We start from the raw sequence: 17,375 nt of genomic DNA on the forward strand, positions 1-17,375 counted from the left end.
TCCCTCCCTCCCGCCTCTTCCTCCTCTTCCTTCCTCCCTCCCTCCCGCCTCTTCCTCCTCTTCCTCCCTCCCTCCCGCCTCTTCATCCTCTTCCTTCCTCCCTCCCTCCCGCCTCTTCCTCCTCTTCCTTCCTCCCTCCCTCCCGCCTCTTCCTCCTCTTCCTTCCTCCCTCCCTCCCGCCTCTTCCTCCTCTTCCTCCCTCCCTCCCGCCTCTTCCTCCTCTTCCTTCCTCCCTCCCTCCCGCCTCTTCCTCCTCTTCCTTCCTCCATCCCTCCCGCCTCTTCCTCCTCTTCCTTCCTCCCTCCCTCCTCTTCCTTCCTTCCTCCCTCCCTCCCGCCTCTTCCTCCTCTTCCTTCCTTCCTCCCTCCTCTTCCTTCCTTCCTCCCTCCCTCCTCTTCCTTCCTCCCTCCCTCCCCTCCCTCCCTCCCACCTCTTCCTCCCTCCCTCCTCTTCCTTCCTTCCTCCCTCCCTCCTCTTCCTTCCCTCCCTCCTTCCTTCCTCCCTTACTATCTCCCCTTCCTCCCTCCCTCCCTCCCTCCCGCTTCTTCCTCCTCTTCCTTCCTTCCTCCCTCCCGCCTCTTCCTCCTCTTCCTTCCTCCCTCCCGCCTCTTCCTCCTCTTCCTTCCTCCCTCCCTCCTCTTCCTCCCTCCCTCCCTCCTCTTCCTTCCTTCCTCCCTCCCTCGTCTTCCTTCCTCCCTCCCTCCCTCTCGCCTCTTCCTCCTCTTCCTTCCTTCCTCCCTCCTCTTCCTTCCTTCCTCCCTCCTCTTCCTCCCTCCCTCCCTCCCCTTCCTCCCTCCCTCCCTCCCTCCCTCCCACCTCTTCCTCCCTCCCTCCTCTTCCTTCCTTCCTCCCTCCCTCCTCTTCCTTCCCTCCTTCCTTCCTCCCTTACTATCTCCCCTTCCTCCCTCCCTCCCTCCCGCTTCTTCCTCCTCTTCCTTCCTCCCTCCCGCCTCTTCCTCCTCTTCCTTCCTCCCTCCCTCCCGCCTCTTCCTCCTCTTCCTTCCTCCCTCCCTCCCGCCTCTTCCTCCTCTTCCTCCCTCCTTTTCCTCCCTCCCTCCTCTTCCTTCCTTCCTTCCTCCCGCCTCTTCCTCCTCTTCCTTCCTTCCTCCCTCCTCTTCTTCCCTCCCTCCCTCCCCTTCCTCCCTCCCTCCCACCTCTTCCTCCCTCCCTCCTCTTCCTTCCTCCCTCCCTCCCTCCTCTTCCTCCCTCCCTCCCTCCTCTTCCTCCCTCCCTCCCTCCCTTCCTTCCAAATGTTTTCCTAATAATCTGCTTGTACTGATTTTGTTTGCCTTCATTTAGGGGCAGAAGCAGATTCTGGAGGTTCTGGATGTTCTGAGCCATGGAATCCAAATCAAGCAGAGAATGACGGTAAAAACAGACACCTTCCGGGAATGCTTTCTAAGCTTGAATGGGCTGGGGTATAAACAGTGATGGCAAACCCTTTTTGGTTCATGTGCCAAAAGGGTGTGTGTGCTTGTGCTGGAACACACGCATGTGCTCACTCTCATTCCCTCCCCCACCTGCATACACACAATCCCCCCCCCATTGCTGCGCATGCACCTAGGCCTCACTGAAGCCTGGGACAGTGACAAAATGGCCAAAAGAACAAACCGGATGTTCAGAAAAACGGACTTCCGGTTTGCCCATTGTGCTGTTTTTTGCACTCTAGAGGGTTCAGGGAAGCTTCCCTCAAGGCTGTGGAGGGCAAAAAGTCCTTCCCCAAGGCCAAAAATCAGCTGGCTACTGCGTACATGCACACTGGAGCTGACACAGGGCAACACCTCGCGTGTCCTCCAATATGGCTTCCCGTGCCATCTGTGGCATACTTGCCATAGATTCACCCTCAAGGTGTAGGGACTCCTGCTTGAGAAGGGGGTTGGACTAGATGACTTACAATGTCCCCTTTCCTTCGTTCCTAAAACCTCACTCAAAACCAACATTGCATCTTTGTAGAATTTCCCATGTCACATTCAAGACAGAAACTCTGCCATACAGTTAGAACCGTTATATGGATTTGCTACACATTCGTCCAATTTTCTTTTTAAATGTTTTTGTTTTGTTCTATGTGTTGTCTACATACATGTATTTAAATAAAATTTATTTTTTACTTTTTTTAAAAAAAGGACAGAAACTCTGCCACTGACTTTGGCACTTAGGGAGGAAAAATCCAGATCAGGGAGCCCTAGTATGACCTTTAAAGCCCTACATGGCATTGGACCAGAATACTTCTGGAACCGTCTTCTACCGCATGAATCCCAGCGGCCAATAAGGTTCCACAGAGTTGGCCTTCTCCGGGTCCCGTCAATCAAACAATGTCGTTTGGTGGGGCCCAGGGGAAGAGCCTTCTCTGTGGCGGCCCCGGCCCTCTGGAATCAACTTCCCCCGGAGATTAGAACGAACCCCATCCTCCTTGTCTTTTGCAAGTTACTTAAGACCCAGCTATATCACCAGGCATGGGGGAACTAAGATATCTCCCCCAGGCTTATTATATTTCATGTTTGATGTGCATATGCTGTATGGTTTTTAAATTGTTGAGTTTTTTAATATATTTTATTATTAGATTTGTTCCATTGTTATATTGTTTTTATTACTGTTGTGAGCCGCCCCGAGTCTTTGGAGAGGGGCGGCATACAAATATAATAAATTGAATTGAATTGAATATTAGGTGCAGTATCTGCCTAATAAGAAAACTGGACTATATCTGCTTGTATTGGGTGTGGCTGTGTTTCCTTCCTTTAGCGCCAAAAAGAGATTCTGGATGTTCTGAGCCGTCGAATCCAATGCCTGCAAGGAATTATGGTGAGATCAGATACCTTTCATTCCTAACATCCTTTTCCTCCCACTTAAGACTTAAGACCCAAATTGCATTGAAAGATGTTGAAAGAAAATGTAAGGTCTTGGCCACTCCAGATCCACTTGATTTGTTCTGTGGGGGGAAAAAACCTGACGGCCACATTAAAAAAAGACACCAGAGCTCCTGGGAAGCACCTTGACTGCCTTCTTCTGTGGTTCCTTGTGGGGGGAAGCGGAGATGAAAGATGTTCAGGGTTTATCTGTGGTGGGATCAGCAGGTGTGAGTCAAACCACAATCATGAACAGTCAACAAGTGCAAACACACCTCCCTTCTCCAATACAAAAGCTCTCTGGATGTTTTGGGATTCCTCTCCTAATTCCACTGCCTGATAGTTTTATATGCCAGCTGGAGCATAGAAAGCTGGAAGAAGGCATTTCTAAGATACACAAAAACGTCCTACAAATGAATAACCAATCATTTGGAGTAAATGTACAGCATCTTGTCATAAAGGCCAAATACTGCCATTAGTAGTGGCTGATTCTCTTCCTCTTCTACCTTCCTGTCTGGCTGATGTAGTGTGATATTGTGTGACTACAACCCTAAGGAATGGCAATGAAACCTTGATATTTTCCTGTTTTCTGTTTTGCAGTTCTCGTATCTAAGCGCGTTACAAAAAAGAAATTCATTATACCAGCAACTGTTGTGATCATAGTTTTGATCATTATTATAATTATATTGGCTGGTAAGTAATGAGGGATTCCTATTTCAAGATTTTGGAAGTAGTTTGCCCTTGTCTCTTTTCTAAGGCAGAGGGAGAAGGTCTGGGCCAAGTGTTAATACCACTTGATAAGGTCTTGCTAAGGCCACACCTGGAATACTGCATTCAGTTTTGGTCACCACGATTTATTTATTTATTAATTTATTTATTTGATTTTTATGCCGCCCTTCTCCTTAGACTCAGGGCGGCTTACAACATGTTAGCAATAGCACTTTTTAACAGAGCTAGGCTATTGCCCCCACAATCTGGGTCCTCATTTTACCCACCTCGGAAGGATGGAAGGCTGAGTCAACCTTGAGCCGGTGATGAGATTTGAACTGCTGACCTTCAGATCTACAAGTCAGCTTCAGTGGCCTGCAGTACAGCACTCTACCTGCTGCGCCACCCCGGCTCTTCATGCAAAAAGGATATTAAGACTCTAGAAAATGTGCAGAGAAGAGCAACAAAGATGATTAGGGGACCTGAGGCTAAAACATATGACGAATAGTTGCAGGAACTGGGCATGGCTAGTTTAATGAAAAGAAGGACCGGGGGGACACGATAGCAGTCTTCCAGTATCTCAGGGGTTGCCAGAAAGAAGGAGTCAAGTTATTCTTCAAAGGACCTGAGGGTAGAACAAGAAGCAATGGGTGGAAGCTGAACAAGGAGAGAAGCAACTTAGAACTAAGGAGAAATGTCCTGACAGTGAGAACAATTAATCAGTGGGACAGCTTGCCTCCAGAAGTTGTGAATACTCCAATGCTGGACGTTTTTAAGCAGATGTTGGATAACCATCTGTCTGAAGTAGTGTAGAGTTTCCTGCCTAATCAGGGGTTTGAACTAGAAGCACCGTTCCCCGTAAGCTGCGCCCGTGAGCAGGCGCGTACCCCCAAATACCCACGCGCGCGCCCTTTTCCATGGGTGCACGCTCCCTATCCACCTGCCAGCCCGCGGGGGGGGGGAGGCGCCGGCAGTAAAAGGAAAGGGAGCCGCGGCCGTCCCTGCCTCCCCACCATGCCTCCGGCCTCCTCGCGCCCATGGCTTCTCGGCCTGCTCCCCGCTCGCCCGATCCGCCCCCTCTCCTCCTCCTCCACCTCCTGCCTTGGCGCATGACTTTTCCCACGGCGGCGGTGGCGGCTGCGAGACGAAAGCACTGCCAGCCAGGGGGCTGCGAGAGAGTGCTTTCTCCGCGGGCTTCGGGAATGCCCGCCCCGCCCCTCTCGCAGCCCCTTTGCTGGGAGCGCTTTCATCCCAGACTTCCAGCAAGGGGGCTGCAGTAGAGGCAGGGCAGGTGTTCCCGAAGGGCAGGGTGATCAACTGTGAGGCGGAGCTCCAGAACTGAGGCATCGATGGCGAGGGGGCTGGGAGAAAGCGCTCTCCCAGCCCCCTCGCTGTCGGTGCCTCAGTTCCGGAGCTCCGCCTCACAGCTGATCACCCTGCCGCCGCCCCACAGCTACTGCCCAATGCCGCTGCTAAGAGAGAGAGAGAAAGGGGGGGAGAGATAGCAAGAGAGAGAAGAGAAAGAAAGAAAGCAAGAGAGATAGAAAGAAAGAAAGAAAGAAAGAGTGAGAGAGAAAGAAAGCAATAGAGAGAAAGAGAGAGAGAGAGAGAGAAAGAGGGGGAGAGAGAAAGAGAGAGAAATGACTCTTGATTTAAAGCATATGGTAAAAAGCACCCAAAAAATAACAGAGAAAAAAACCCCCAGCCTTTTGTGTGTGTGTGTGTGTGAACTCTTGAACCATTTCCAATAGCTCACCTCTAATTGGAAATGGTTCAAGAGTTCACACACACACACACACACACACAAGGGGGGAGGAGACAGGGATGGAAAAAGAGAAGATAATAATAGTAATAGATTTTGGTTTTGTTTTATTATTAATTTCTTTTAATAAAAAAGGGGAATTTTTTTCTTATTTATTTATTTATTTTTCTATTTATTTATTTTTCTATGCCGCCCAGTCCCGAAGAGACTGTCGCTCAGACACTATACTTTTCCACCCACACCAAAAAAAAATTAGAGGGAACATTGACTAGAAGACGCTGTTTTTATATTACTACTACTACTACTACTACTACTACTACTACTACTACTACTACTACTGTTGTTTGTTGCTGTTGTTGTTGTTGTTATTATTATTATTATTATTTCTTTGTCAAATACACTCAACAAAGATATTATAGCTTACAAACACATTAGAATCTCAAAGAAAAACACCCCCGATTTGGTGGTGAGGTATGAATGTTTGTCAGGTGGTGGGCACAATTCACAAAACACTTGTTTTATGTTGTGTGAGTCTATATTGTAAAAAAATCAGTAAAAATATTTTATATAAAAAAAGAATTTCAAAGAGAATAACACAGAGATCACTATCGAGTCAAAGAGTCTATCAGAATGAAACAACAGAGAGAATAGCAAAGGCTATCTCTAGCTCCCTCTTATGGCCACTTGCATCATTACAGCCAATCATAACGGCATTCATTTTAAAGCTATATTATATCAATCCATACAACCATACATTGCTGACTTGTTCATATATTACAACCCAACCCTTTATACAGAGTACTAACACACAATGAACTTCTGAAATTGATTGCATTAGCATCTTTCATGCCGCTTTAATTAGAACTCTGCCAGATACTTTCCCCAACTTACTTAACAAGCTCCCTGGTCCACACTTCACACTCGACACCTGCTAGGTCTACATAATACATTTTATCATACATTTGCTCTATGCGGATAAATGTAAAATGAACTTGCATTTACATATTCAGGATAAAAATCTAAAATTACTTTATAAAGTTATATACACGTTTGGTTTTCAGAAGTGCTCAGTTAGTGACCACTTATTTGGCAGCTGTTCCCAGTTATGGCAACCCTGAATATGGAGACTTATGACCAGTCCCTGAGGTTGTGACTATCACAGCAGCCTCACAGTGATTTGATTGCAATTTGTTGCTGGGCACCTAGCCTACATTCACAACTGGCACAGCACTCCACAGTCAACCTGATTGCCGTTTGTGACCTCCATAGCCAGCTTCTAATTAGCAACATTGTTGGGAAGTGAGCCAGAAGTCTCAAGTCGGGTCATAATAAGATTGCACTTAAGAACAGATCATGATTTGCTTAACAAATGCAGCTGAAACTGACAAATTACGTAATTGTTGTCCTAAGTTGAGCATGATCATGTGACACACACCCCTCACACACACTTTGCAACAATGTTGTAGCCATGCAACATTGTTTCCAAATGTAAAATAATGCACTTGGGGAAAAGGAATCCTAAATGTGAGTACGTATTGCATTGGCAGTTCTGTGTTAGCAAAAACTTCAGAAGAGAAGGATTTAGGGGTAGTGATTTCTGACAGTCTCAAAATGGGTGAGCAATGTGGTCGGGCAGTAGGAAAAGCAAGTAGGATGCTTGGCTGCATAGCTAGAGCGATAACAAGCAGGAAGAGGGAGATTGTGATCCCCTTATATAGAGCGCTGGTGAGACCACATTTGGAATACTGTGTTCAGTTCTGGAGACCTCACCTACAAAAAGATATTGACAAAATTGAACGGGTCCAAAGACGGGCTACAAGAATGGTGGAAGGTCTTAAGCATAAAACGTATCAGGAAAGACTTAATGAACTCAATCTGTATAGTCTGGAGAACAGAAGGAAAAGGGGGGACATGATCGAAACATTTAAATATGTTAAAGGGTTAAATAAGGTTCTGGAGGGAAGTGTTTTTAATAGGAAAGTGAACACAAGAAGAAGGGGACACAGTCTGAAGTTAGTTGGGGGAAAGATCAAAAGCAACGTGAGGAAATATTATTTCACTGAAAGAATAGTAGATCCTTGGAACAAACTTCCAGCAGACGTAGTAGATAAATCCACAGTAACTGAATTTAAACATGCCTGGGATAAACATATATCCATCCTAAGATAAAACACAGGAAATAGTATAAGGGCAGACTAGATGGACCATGAGGTTTTTTTCTGCCGTCAGTCTTCTATGTTTCTATGCAATTGCCAGTTGCAACTGGTAGATGAGTTTTACCTCCATTTACAGGTGAATTCACTTGGTTTGCTTAAAAAACTCCTGTAATTTCAGTTTAAGTGATGTAGCTTCATATTAACTATTCAGACTTATTTTTCAGTATTGTAGTTAATTGTTTTTCTTTCAATTGTAGTTAAAAAACCAGAACCTTGTCCGCTTTGTCCTCGCCTTGTAAGCCAAGGGGTTGTCTGCCCAGATTTCTGGATTGGATACAGAGGAAAATGTTTCTATACATCAAAAGAAGAAATGAATTGGTTTCTCAGTTTAACGACCTGTTCTTCATTGAATGCCTCCTTGGCTGTGATTGATACTCAGGAGGAATTGGTAAGGAATAAGGGGACATCATAAAGAATTGCAGAGGTTGCCCTGGCATTCATAAATGTACAGTAAAAAGCAATCCTATTACTTTTACTACTATGATCTATAGCAAGTATGTCAAACTTGATTTCATTGAAGGCCACATCAGGGTTGTGTTTGACCTCAAAGGGCTAGGAGGGGCATATTCATGGTGGGCGTGTCCATGGTGTCCATGACATTGGACTTATGGTAGGGCTCAGGACTTCCCTGAGACCCTCCCCAATGCGTTTGTCATTAAATGCACATGAGGTACCTCATTGTGTGCCAGAAGAGCACGCGTGGCCTAGTGCAGGCCATCCAAGGCCTCCATTTATTTAGTTAGTTATTTAGTTATTTAGTTATTTAGTTATTTAGTTATTAATTAATTAATTAATTAATTCATTCATTCATTCATTCATTCACTTACTCACTTACTCACTTACTTTCTTTCTTTCTTACTTACTTACTTATTTATTATTTTTATTTATTTATTAGATTTGTATGCCGCCCCTCTCTGCAGACTCGGGGCGGCTCACAGCAACAATAAAACAATGTACAACAAATCTAATAATTTAAAAAACACTAAAAACCTTTTATTATAAGCAAACATACACACAAACAAACATACCATGCATAAACTGTATAGGCCCGGGGGAGATGTCTCAATTCCCCCATGCCTGACAGCAGAGATAGGTTTTAAGGAGTTTGTGAAAGGCAAGGAGGGTGGGGGCAGTTCAAATCTCCGGGGGGAGCTGGTTCCAGAGAGTCGGGGCCGACACAGAGAAGGCTCTGTCCCTGGGTCCCGCCAAACGACATTGTTTAGTCGACGGGACCAGAGAAGGCCAACTCTGTGGGACCTAATCGGTCGCTGGGATTCGTGCGGCAGAAGGCGGTCCTGGAGATATTCTGGTCCGATGCCATGAAGGGCTTATTTATTTATTTATTTGTTTGTTTATTTGTTTATTTATTTATTTGTTTGTTTGTTTGTTTGCTTGCTTGCTTGCTTATTCATTCATTCATTCATTCATTCATTCATTCATTCATTCATTCATTCATTCATTTATTTTATTTGCCACTCATTCCAAAACGGATTCAGAGCGGCTAACAACAGTTATAAATACAACAATAGTAAAACAGAAAAACCCAATAGAAATATAACAATTAAAAATCAACAATGTAATAAAAACGATAATATCATTAAAAAAACATGCATACATTACAATCAATCGAGTACTAATTCCAGGCCTGCTGGAAAAGCCAGGTCCTAACAGCTTTCTGGAAGACCGGTAGGGAGGAGATAGTGTGGATTTCTGGAGCCAGTTGATTCCATAGAGTCTGAGCCACCACAGAGAAGGCTCTTCCCCAAGGTCCTGCCAACTGACATTGTTTGGTGGACAGGAACTGGAGAAGGCCGACTCTGTGGGCCCTTACTGGCCGCAGCGAGGCATGAGGATGGAAGCGGTCCCATAAATAGTCTGGCTCTGAGCCATTTAGGACAACTGAGATACTTCATGTTTCCCTGAGGTCTCCACAATTGGTTCCCCCCACCAACCCGCCCTGCCAGGTCTTCACAGACTGGGCTTGTTTGCTATCCTGCCAGATTCCACTTACTCCTCCCACCCCATTCCCCATGGATTATTTACATTTGAAGAGCTCCAATCCCTCCAGAAGAGGATGATCCACTAGGCAAGAAGTCAGTCTTTTATTTAGATGATGGCAAAGCTGTAAGAATATGTAATCTAAGGAAAACATTTTCACCAGCTTCTGAGTAAAAGACTTTGACTTGGGGCCCCAACTTCAGTGATTGAGGTAGCTGCAGCAGCCAATCAACGAGGAGCTTGCTTCCTTTGTCTTCTGACTGAGATGAGACAATATCTATCTATCTATCTATCTATCTATCTATCTATCTATCTATCTATCTATCTATCTATCTATCTATCTATCTACCTACCTACCTACCTACCTACCTATCTATCATCCTAAATCCAACTAATTTAATTTAATAGTCTTAAAAAATATATTTAAAAAGCAGTATTTATTTATTTAATTGCATTTGTATGCCGTCCCTCTCCGAAGACTCCGAGTATATAAGTGCAAGTGCTATTGCTATTGCTAAAGAGAAAAATTATAATTGCGGTCCTTTTAAAAAATCTTATCATGACATCCAACTTAATTGGCTCTCACTTTTGTGATTGTTGTGTTTTTTCTGAATTTTAATAGTCAAACGTGGCTAACTGTTTTGTAATCTTTGACTCCCTCCTGTGGCCAAAGATCAGATCTTTTAAATAACACACTTGCAGGTCTGAAGATGCATCTTAGCCAATCAGGCTCAATCAAAGTCAAAAACCTTTTATTCATTTCATTGAATTTCATTTCAAAGTCTTGGGTAGGGTACATTTCTTGTGGTCCCATGCATCCCACCCTGACTCAGTTGCAATGGCAGCCTGGCTGCTTCCCTTAGGAACATAGAAACATAGAAGACTGACGGCAGAAAAAGACTTCATGGTCCATCTAGTCTGCCCTTATACTATTTCCTGTATTTTATCTTACAATGGATATATGTTTATCCCAGGCATGTTTAAATTCAGTTACTGTGGATTTACCAACCACGTCTGCTGGAAGTTTGTTCCAAGGATCTACTACTCTTTCAGTAAAATAATATTTTCTCATGTTGCTTTTGATCTTTCCCCAACTAACTTCAGATTGTGTCCCCTTGTTCTTGTGTTCACTTTCCTATTAAAAACACTTCCCTCCTGGATCTTGTTTAACCCCTTAACATATTTAAATGTTTCGATCACGTCCCCCCTTTTCCTTCTGTCCTCCAGACTATACAGATTGAGTTCATTAAGTCTTTCCTGATACGTTTTATGCTTAAGACCTTCTACCATTCTTGTAGCCCATCTTTGGACCCGTTCAATTTTGTCAATTTTGTCAATTTTTCTTTTCACCAGGCTCCCTTGCACGAAGTTTGCCAGCCAAATACCGGGGAGAGGCTGTAGTTTTAATTTTATGATCTTGTACTGATAACATAATTTGACAAAATGATTAATTTTGGCATTTAATAGTCGGGCTGAAATAACGGAAACCTTTATCTCCAATATTAAATGAGGATTTTATTATATCTTATTTCTCTTCTCCTAGGATTTTTGGGTACGCCATTTCCAAACATTTCATTATTGGATGGGTCTGTCAAGAGAGGTTAACGAGGTCTGGAAGTGGTCCAATGGCACAGAGTTTAAAAATCAGTAAGTGTGTTTTATTTGTTTGTTTGTTTATGGGACTTATAGAATTAATAATATTAACAACAACAACAACAATAATAATAATAATAATCATAACAAACTCAGCTGCTTCAAAAAGATCACACAGACTGACTACAAGCATAGACATGGTGTTGTGGCACAGATGATCCACTGGAACTTGTGCCGGAACTGCCATTTACCAATGGCAAAGAAGTGGTGGGATCATAAGCCCGAAAAAGTGGTCGAAAATGAGCAAGCAAAACTACTGTGGGACTTCCGACTTCAGACTGACCAAATTCTGAAGCATAACACACCAGACATTGTGATTGTGGAGAAAGAGAAAGTATGGATAATCGACATCGCAATCCCAGGAGACAGCAGAATTGAGGAGAAGCATCTAGAGAAATTAGTGAAATACGAAGATCTGAAAATCGAGCTGCAACGACTCTGGCATAAGCCAGTGAAAGTGGTCCCAGTGGTACTTGGCACGCTGGGCGCAGTACCAAAGGATCTCAGCGGACATTTGAAAACCATCGGAATTGACAAAATCTCCATCTGTCAATTGCAAAAGGCCGCTTTACTGGGATCGGCAAACATAATTCGCCGCTACATCACGCACTCCTAGGTGCTTGGGAAGCGCCCGACTGGTGATGAAATACGAAATCCAGCATAGTGATCTCGTTTGCTGTGTTGTACTGATATAATAATAATAATAATAATAATAATAATAATAATAATAATAATAATAATAATAATAATTTATTAGATTTGTATGCCGCCCCTCTCCGCAGACTCGGGGCGCCTCACAACAATAATAATAGCAATGTGCAATGTAACAAATCTAATATATAAAAGAAAGTATCTAAAAACCCAACATTTAAAAATCATGCAACAGAAGCATACCATACATAAAAATATATAAGCCTGGGAGAAATATCTCAATTCCCCCATGCCTGGCGATACAGGTGGGTCTTAAGCAATTTACAAAAGACAAGGAGGGTGGGGGCAGTTCTGATCTCTGGGGGGGGAGTTAATTCCAGAGGGCCGGGGCCACCACAGAGAAGGCTCTTCCCTTGGGGCCCGCCAAATGACATTATTTAGTCGACGGGACCCGGAGAAGGCCAACTCTGTGGGACCTTATCGGCCACTGGGATTCGTGCGGCAGAAGACGGTCCCGAAGGTATTCTGGTCCGATTTATAGGCTTTATAGGTCATTACCAACACTTTGAATTGTGACCAGAAACTGATCGGCAGCCAATGCAAACCATGGAGTTTTGGAGAGACGTGGGCGAACCTAGGTAACCCCATAGTAGCTCTCGCGGCCGCATTCTGCATGATCTGAAGTTTTTGAACATTCTTCAAATGTAGCCCCTTTTAGAGAGCGTTGCAGTAATCGAACCTTGAGGTGATGAGGGCATGAGCGACTGTGAGCAGTGACTCCCGGTCCAAATAGGGCTGCAACTGGTGCACCAGGAGAACCTGTGCAAACGCCCTCCTTGCCACAGCTGAAAGATGATGTTCTAATGTCAGCTGTGGATCAAGGAGGATGCCCAAGTTGCGGACCCTGTCCGAGGGGGGCAATAATGGACGGACAGATGGGATTGTCCTTGGGAGGCAAAACCCACAGCCACTCCATCTTGTTGGGGTTGAGTTTGAGCTTGTTGACACCCATCCAGATCCCAACAGCCTTCAGGCACTGGCACATCACTTTCACTCCTTCGCTGACTGGACATGGGGTGGAGATATATAACTGGGTATCATCTGCATACTAATGATTCCTCACCCCATGCCCTTGGATGATCTCACCCAGCGGTTTCATGAATTGTTTATCTATTCAAGCATTTATATCTTGAGTGGGTTCCTCCCGGTTCAGACCGGTTCATCCTGCTGGTGATGTAATGATAACATCACTGAACAATATTGATTGGTGCTGGTCCATGGGTGCCATCATTACCAGAGAAGAAGCTACACAGGATTAGGTGAACCACTGTGAGCAATGCTGTTGCAGTGGGTTCTGACACTTAAATCATTAGAGATGAGTACTCCAAGGTCCATCTAGTTCAGTGGTTCTCAACCTTTCTAATGCAGTGACCCCTGAATACAGTTCCTCATATTGTGGTGACCCTCAAACATAAGTCTAGTGCCAATTCTCCCCACAGAGCTTGAAGCTGATTGGCAGGAAGGTCGGAGGGACTCCCCTCCACTGTCATTGACTGATTGGTCGGATTGTAAAAATATGTCTCAAGGTGCCAGAATAGAAGCTTTAGTTCCTCACACCATGGGAAATTTGTCTTTTCCCAGAGTCTTAGGCGACCCCTGTGAAACCGTCATTCGACCCCAAAGGGGTCCCGACCCCCAGGTTGAGAACCACTGATCTAGTTTATATTTTATTTTTCTGATTATTTTTGCCAATGTGTAAGACTTAGCATTTGTTGATTGAGATTTGAAGTTGCCATTTGTTTGACCATTCTGATTCATAGACAAGGTCTTTTTGAAGGGTTGTAGTATTGTCGGTGTTGTGGAATAGTTTTACATCATCTGCGAAGAGGACGCAGTTGCTTTTTATATTATTACAAATGTCATTTATGTAAAGAATAAGGAAAGTTAGTCCTAAAACACTGCCTTGGGGAACACCACTGTTAACAGATATAGGCAGAGGTGGGCTGCTAAGGTGGAATGGTGATGTGTGCTCGTTCCTGTGGCTCTGAGTGCTAGCAGACTCCAGCGCAATTATGCTAGTGCACCTGTGCAGGTAGCAAAATCTGCACATAGAATCAAAAAATCATGCTGGAAAATGGGCGCACCTACATCTCCCCATGCAATTTTGCTATCTGTACAGGTGCACTAGCATAATTGTGTCACCATTCCACTTTAGCAGCCCACCTCTGGGTACAGGGTTTGATAAAGCATTTCCTATTTTGACTAGCTGTCTGTTTGACAGTCACACAATTATCCTTTTGTGCAGGGGTCCAGAAATGCCATAAGATTTTAGTTTTAGAAGTAGTTTGTCATGTACCACTGAGTCAAAGGCTTTGTAGAAATCTGGGTAAATTGCGTCTATTGCTTTGCCCTGATTGAGTTGTGTAGTCTATATGTTTTTACAGTGAAGAAGTTGCAGATTGCAGGATATTTTTTTTCTAAAACCAAATTGTTTGTGAGAGAGCAGGTTGTTTGTCTCTAAGTGAAGGGTAATGGATTGGATTCCATGACTCCTGCCAATTTTGATATTTTTGTAAATGGAGAGAAGCAGCCCAGATGGTCATAAAATTAAAGGACCCCCCTCCCCAAAATGGGCTTTCTATAAGGCAATATTTTCCAGACAGCAACTTTAAGAACTCTTCAAAGATTCTCCAGTGAACCATGCTGGCTAGGAGATTCTGGGAGTTGAAGTCCACCCAACTCCTTCCAAGAATGAGATATGCCTCCAAATGATAGTGTTCTGCTTTGTGTGTGTGCATGTGTTTACAGTAATACCTCTAGATACGAGCTGCTCCACATGCGAGTATTCCAAGTTACGAGCGGAGAGGTAAGCAAAATTTCTGTTCTACACACGAGCTTAAATTCAGGATACGAGCTGAGCATCCACTAGGTGGCGCAAGAATTCCATTTTTTCCAGTTATCTCCGGGCGAAAAGCCAAATCTAAATGCATTGGTTCGAGATGTGAATTGATCGACATACGAGGTTGGTTCTGGCACGAATTAAACTCGTATGTCGAGGTACCACTGTATTTATTTGCCCTCAAGTCATGTATCCTCCAGACACATTTGTCAGACAAAAGTAATTCCAATCAATTTGATCCAGTGCACCCTAGAGGTTCAATATTGGCTGAAGTTCTCTATGCCCTAAATCTGGGAATCGTCTTCAAAAGATGATTACTGCAATGCTAATTTCTGCCCTCAGTTGTCACTGTACAGAAAATAATAACTCCTTGTCCTTTTTGCAGGTTTCTTGTGAGAGGAGAAGGCTTCTGTGCATATATAAATGGAAAAGGGGCTGATAGCACCTTATGTTCCATGGAGAAACATTTTCTCTGCAGCCGGCCAGAAAGTTGTAAGAACATAAGAACATAAGAAGAGCCATCAAATCAAGGTACAACGAAGACAGAAATAAACAGTGATTTCAAAAAACAAATAATCCAGACCTGACGAAAAGCTAATCTCCAAAATATACAAACATCTCTTGCAACAACAACTGATAGAGGAAGAAGTCAGGGGCACCATGATCACATGGGCCCAGAATTTTGAATACGCTTATAAACCCAGATGAGTGGGGAAAATTATGGACATCAAAATACAAACTAATACTTTCAGTACCACACAAGAGAAATTTATATAAAATATTTTATAGGTGGCATCTCCCGCCGGCCCGATTAGCTAAAATGTACCCAAGGCTTTCACCGAAATGTTGGAAGTGCAAAGAAAAAGCAGGAACATATTTCCATATGTGGTGGACGTGCCCAGTGGCTAAGAAATTTTGGAATAGCAAATGCATAATGTTGAATATAATACATTTATAATACATAAATAAATAAATAAATAAATAAATAAATAAATAAATAAATAAATAAATAAATAAATAAATAAATAAATAAATAAATAAATAAATAAATAAATAAATAAATAAATAAATAAAATAAAGATAGTAAAATCTACATTCTGGATAAAAAGGACCACTGGTTTGAAAGAGGCCACCTACCTTAAAATTTGACAGAAGGGTAGGGATAAGGCACCACCTCTCTCCTGCCTACCACACAGCACTTTCAGCAGTTCCTCTTTTAGGGAGGAAAAAGGTGCATCTTATACTCCGAAAAATACAGTACATGCAATCAATAAAACAAGGACTGTACATAAAACAATATCGGACCTCTGAAAAGTATAAGCATGCATATGTACTCAGTACTTGGTTTGGGTCCCTTTTGCAGCAACTGCTGCCTCAATGCGGCGTGGCATGGACGCTATCAGCCTATGGCACTTTCTGCGTGTTATGGAAGACCAGGATGCTTCAATAGTGGCCTTCAGTTCTTTTGCATTGTTCAGTTTCATGTATCTCATCTTTGTCTTGGCAATGCCACATAGATTCTTTATGGGGTTCAGGTCAGATGAGTTTGCTGGCCAATCAAGCACAGTAATCCCACGGTCATTGAAGCAGATTTTGGTGCTTTTTGCAGTGTGGGCAGGTGCAAAGCCTTGCTGGAAAGTGAAGTCAGCATCCCCATAAAACCTGTCTGTGGATGACATGGCTCCCCAAATCAACACAGACTGTGGAAATTTCACACTGGACTTCAAGCATCCTGCAGGGTATGCCTCTTCATTCTTCCTCCATAGTCTGCGTCCTTGCTTTCCAAATGAGATGCAAAAGTTTCCAGTCTGTCTTGATTTGGGGAGCCATGTCATCTGCTGGTGTTGGTCCACTGTGCTTCATTAAGTCCAGGGTCAATGCAGCTGACTACCAGGAGATTTTGGAGCACTTCATTGATGGGGATACTGACTTCACTGGAGATATCAAAAAGGTTTTCTGCAAACATCCTCAGCAAATGTAATTTCTTTGGGGTTGATGGAGAGAAGCCCCACCTGTCGACTCTCCTGGCCTACTAAGGACTTCTATTTTGGATCAGTGTCACATCACTCTCACAACCAGAAGATAGTCCCCATTTAATTTGCATTGATGGACTCACTTGCATGGAAGACAGGGCATATCGAAAGGTCAAGCGCCGAATGACACAAATCGCTCTCCTCCCCCAAACTGTAGGCTGGAATATGAGCCTCATTCCCACATAAGAAAAAAAAAGTCTCACACACTTCAGGTATAAATAAAGGGATGGAGGCATAGGAGATATTGTAATCCTTTTTGCAAGTAAAAACAGGAGAATTTAATGGCGTTGGGTGTTTACTTGTCTGAAATGGTGTAGGGTGTACTGCTTGAACATGCTATTGATCTAAAAAACCTCTATTCTGATGTTTTGACAGCATAAATTATAGCGAAAGAAACTGCAAACTTTTAATCTTAGCTTCCTTTGTAAATTGCAATAGTGCTTCTCAGCTTCGTTTGCACTGTTGTCTGGAAATCACCTATAGAAGCACTATAGAACCAAAGATTTCCTCATTTCACAGTATAACCGCAACTGTATACTTTGGCAGTCTAGACCAACAACACTTCCGTTAGTCATATGCAGGCGTATTAAGAATGCCTCACGTACACATAGC

At 43.6% G+C, this 17,375-nt stretch overlaps 1 protein-coding gene across 1 annotated transcript; it reads left to right on the forward strand.

Annotated features, from left to right (window-relative positions):
• The first annotated feature begins 3,031 nt into the window (after window positions 1–3,031).
• On the forward strand, window positions 3,032–15,254 carry LOC139159370 (C-type lectin domain family 2 member D-like). Its single transcript, XM_070736689.1, has 5 exons — window positions 3,032–3,071; window positions 3,444–3,536; window positions 7,727–7,917; window positions 11,071–11,174; window positions 15,116–15,254. Exons 1-5 carry the CDS (start codon window positions 3,032–3,034, stop codon window positions 15,240–15,242), a joined length of 555 nt encoding a protein of 184 aa, XP_070592790.1. The 3' UTR covers window positions 15,243–15,254.
• Window positions 15,255–17,375: the final 2,121 nt, after the last annotated feature.

The sequence above is a fragment of the Erythrolamprus reginae genome, chromosome 2, assembly GCF_031021105.1.
Source record: "Erythrolamprus reginae isolate rEryReg1 chromosome 2, rEryReg1.hap1, whole genome shotgun sequence".
Taxonomy (NCBI): Eukaryota; Metazoa; Chordata; class Lepidosauria; order Squamata; family Dipsadidae; genus Erythrolamprus; species Erythrolamprus reginae.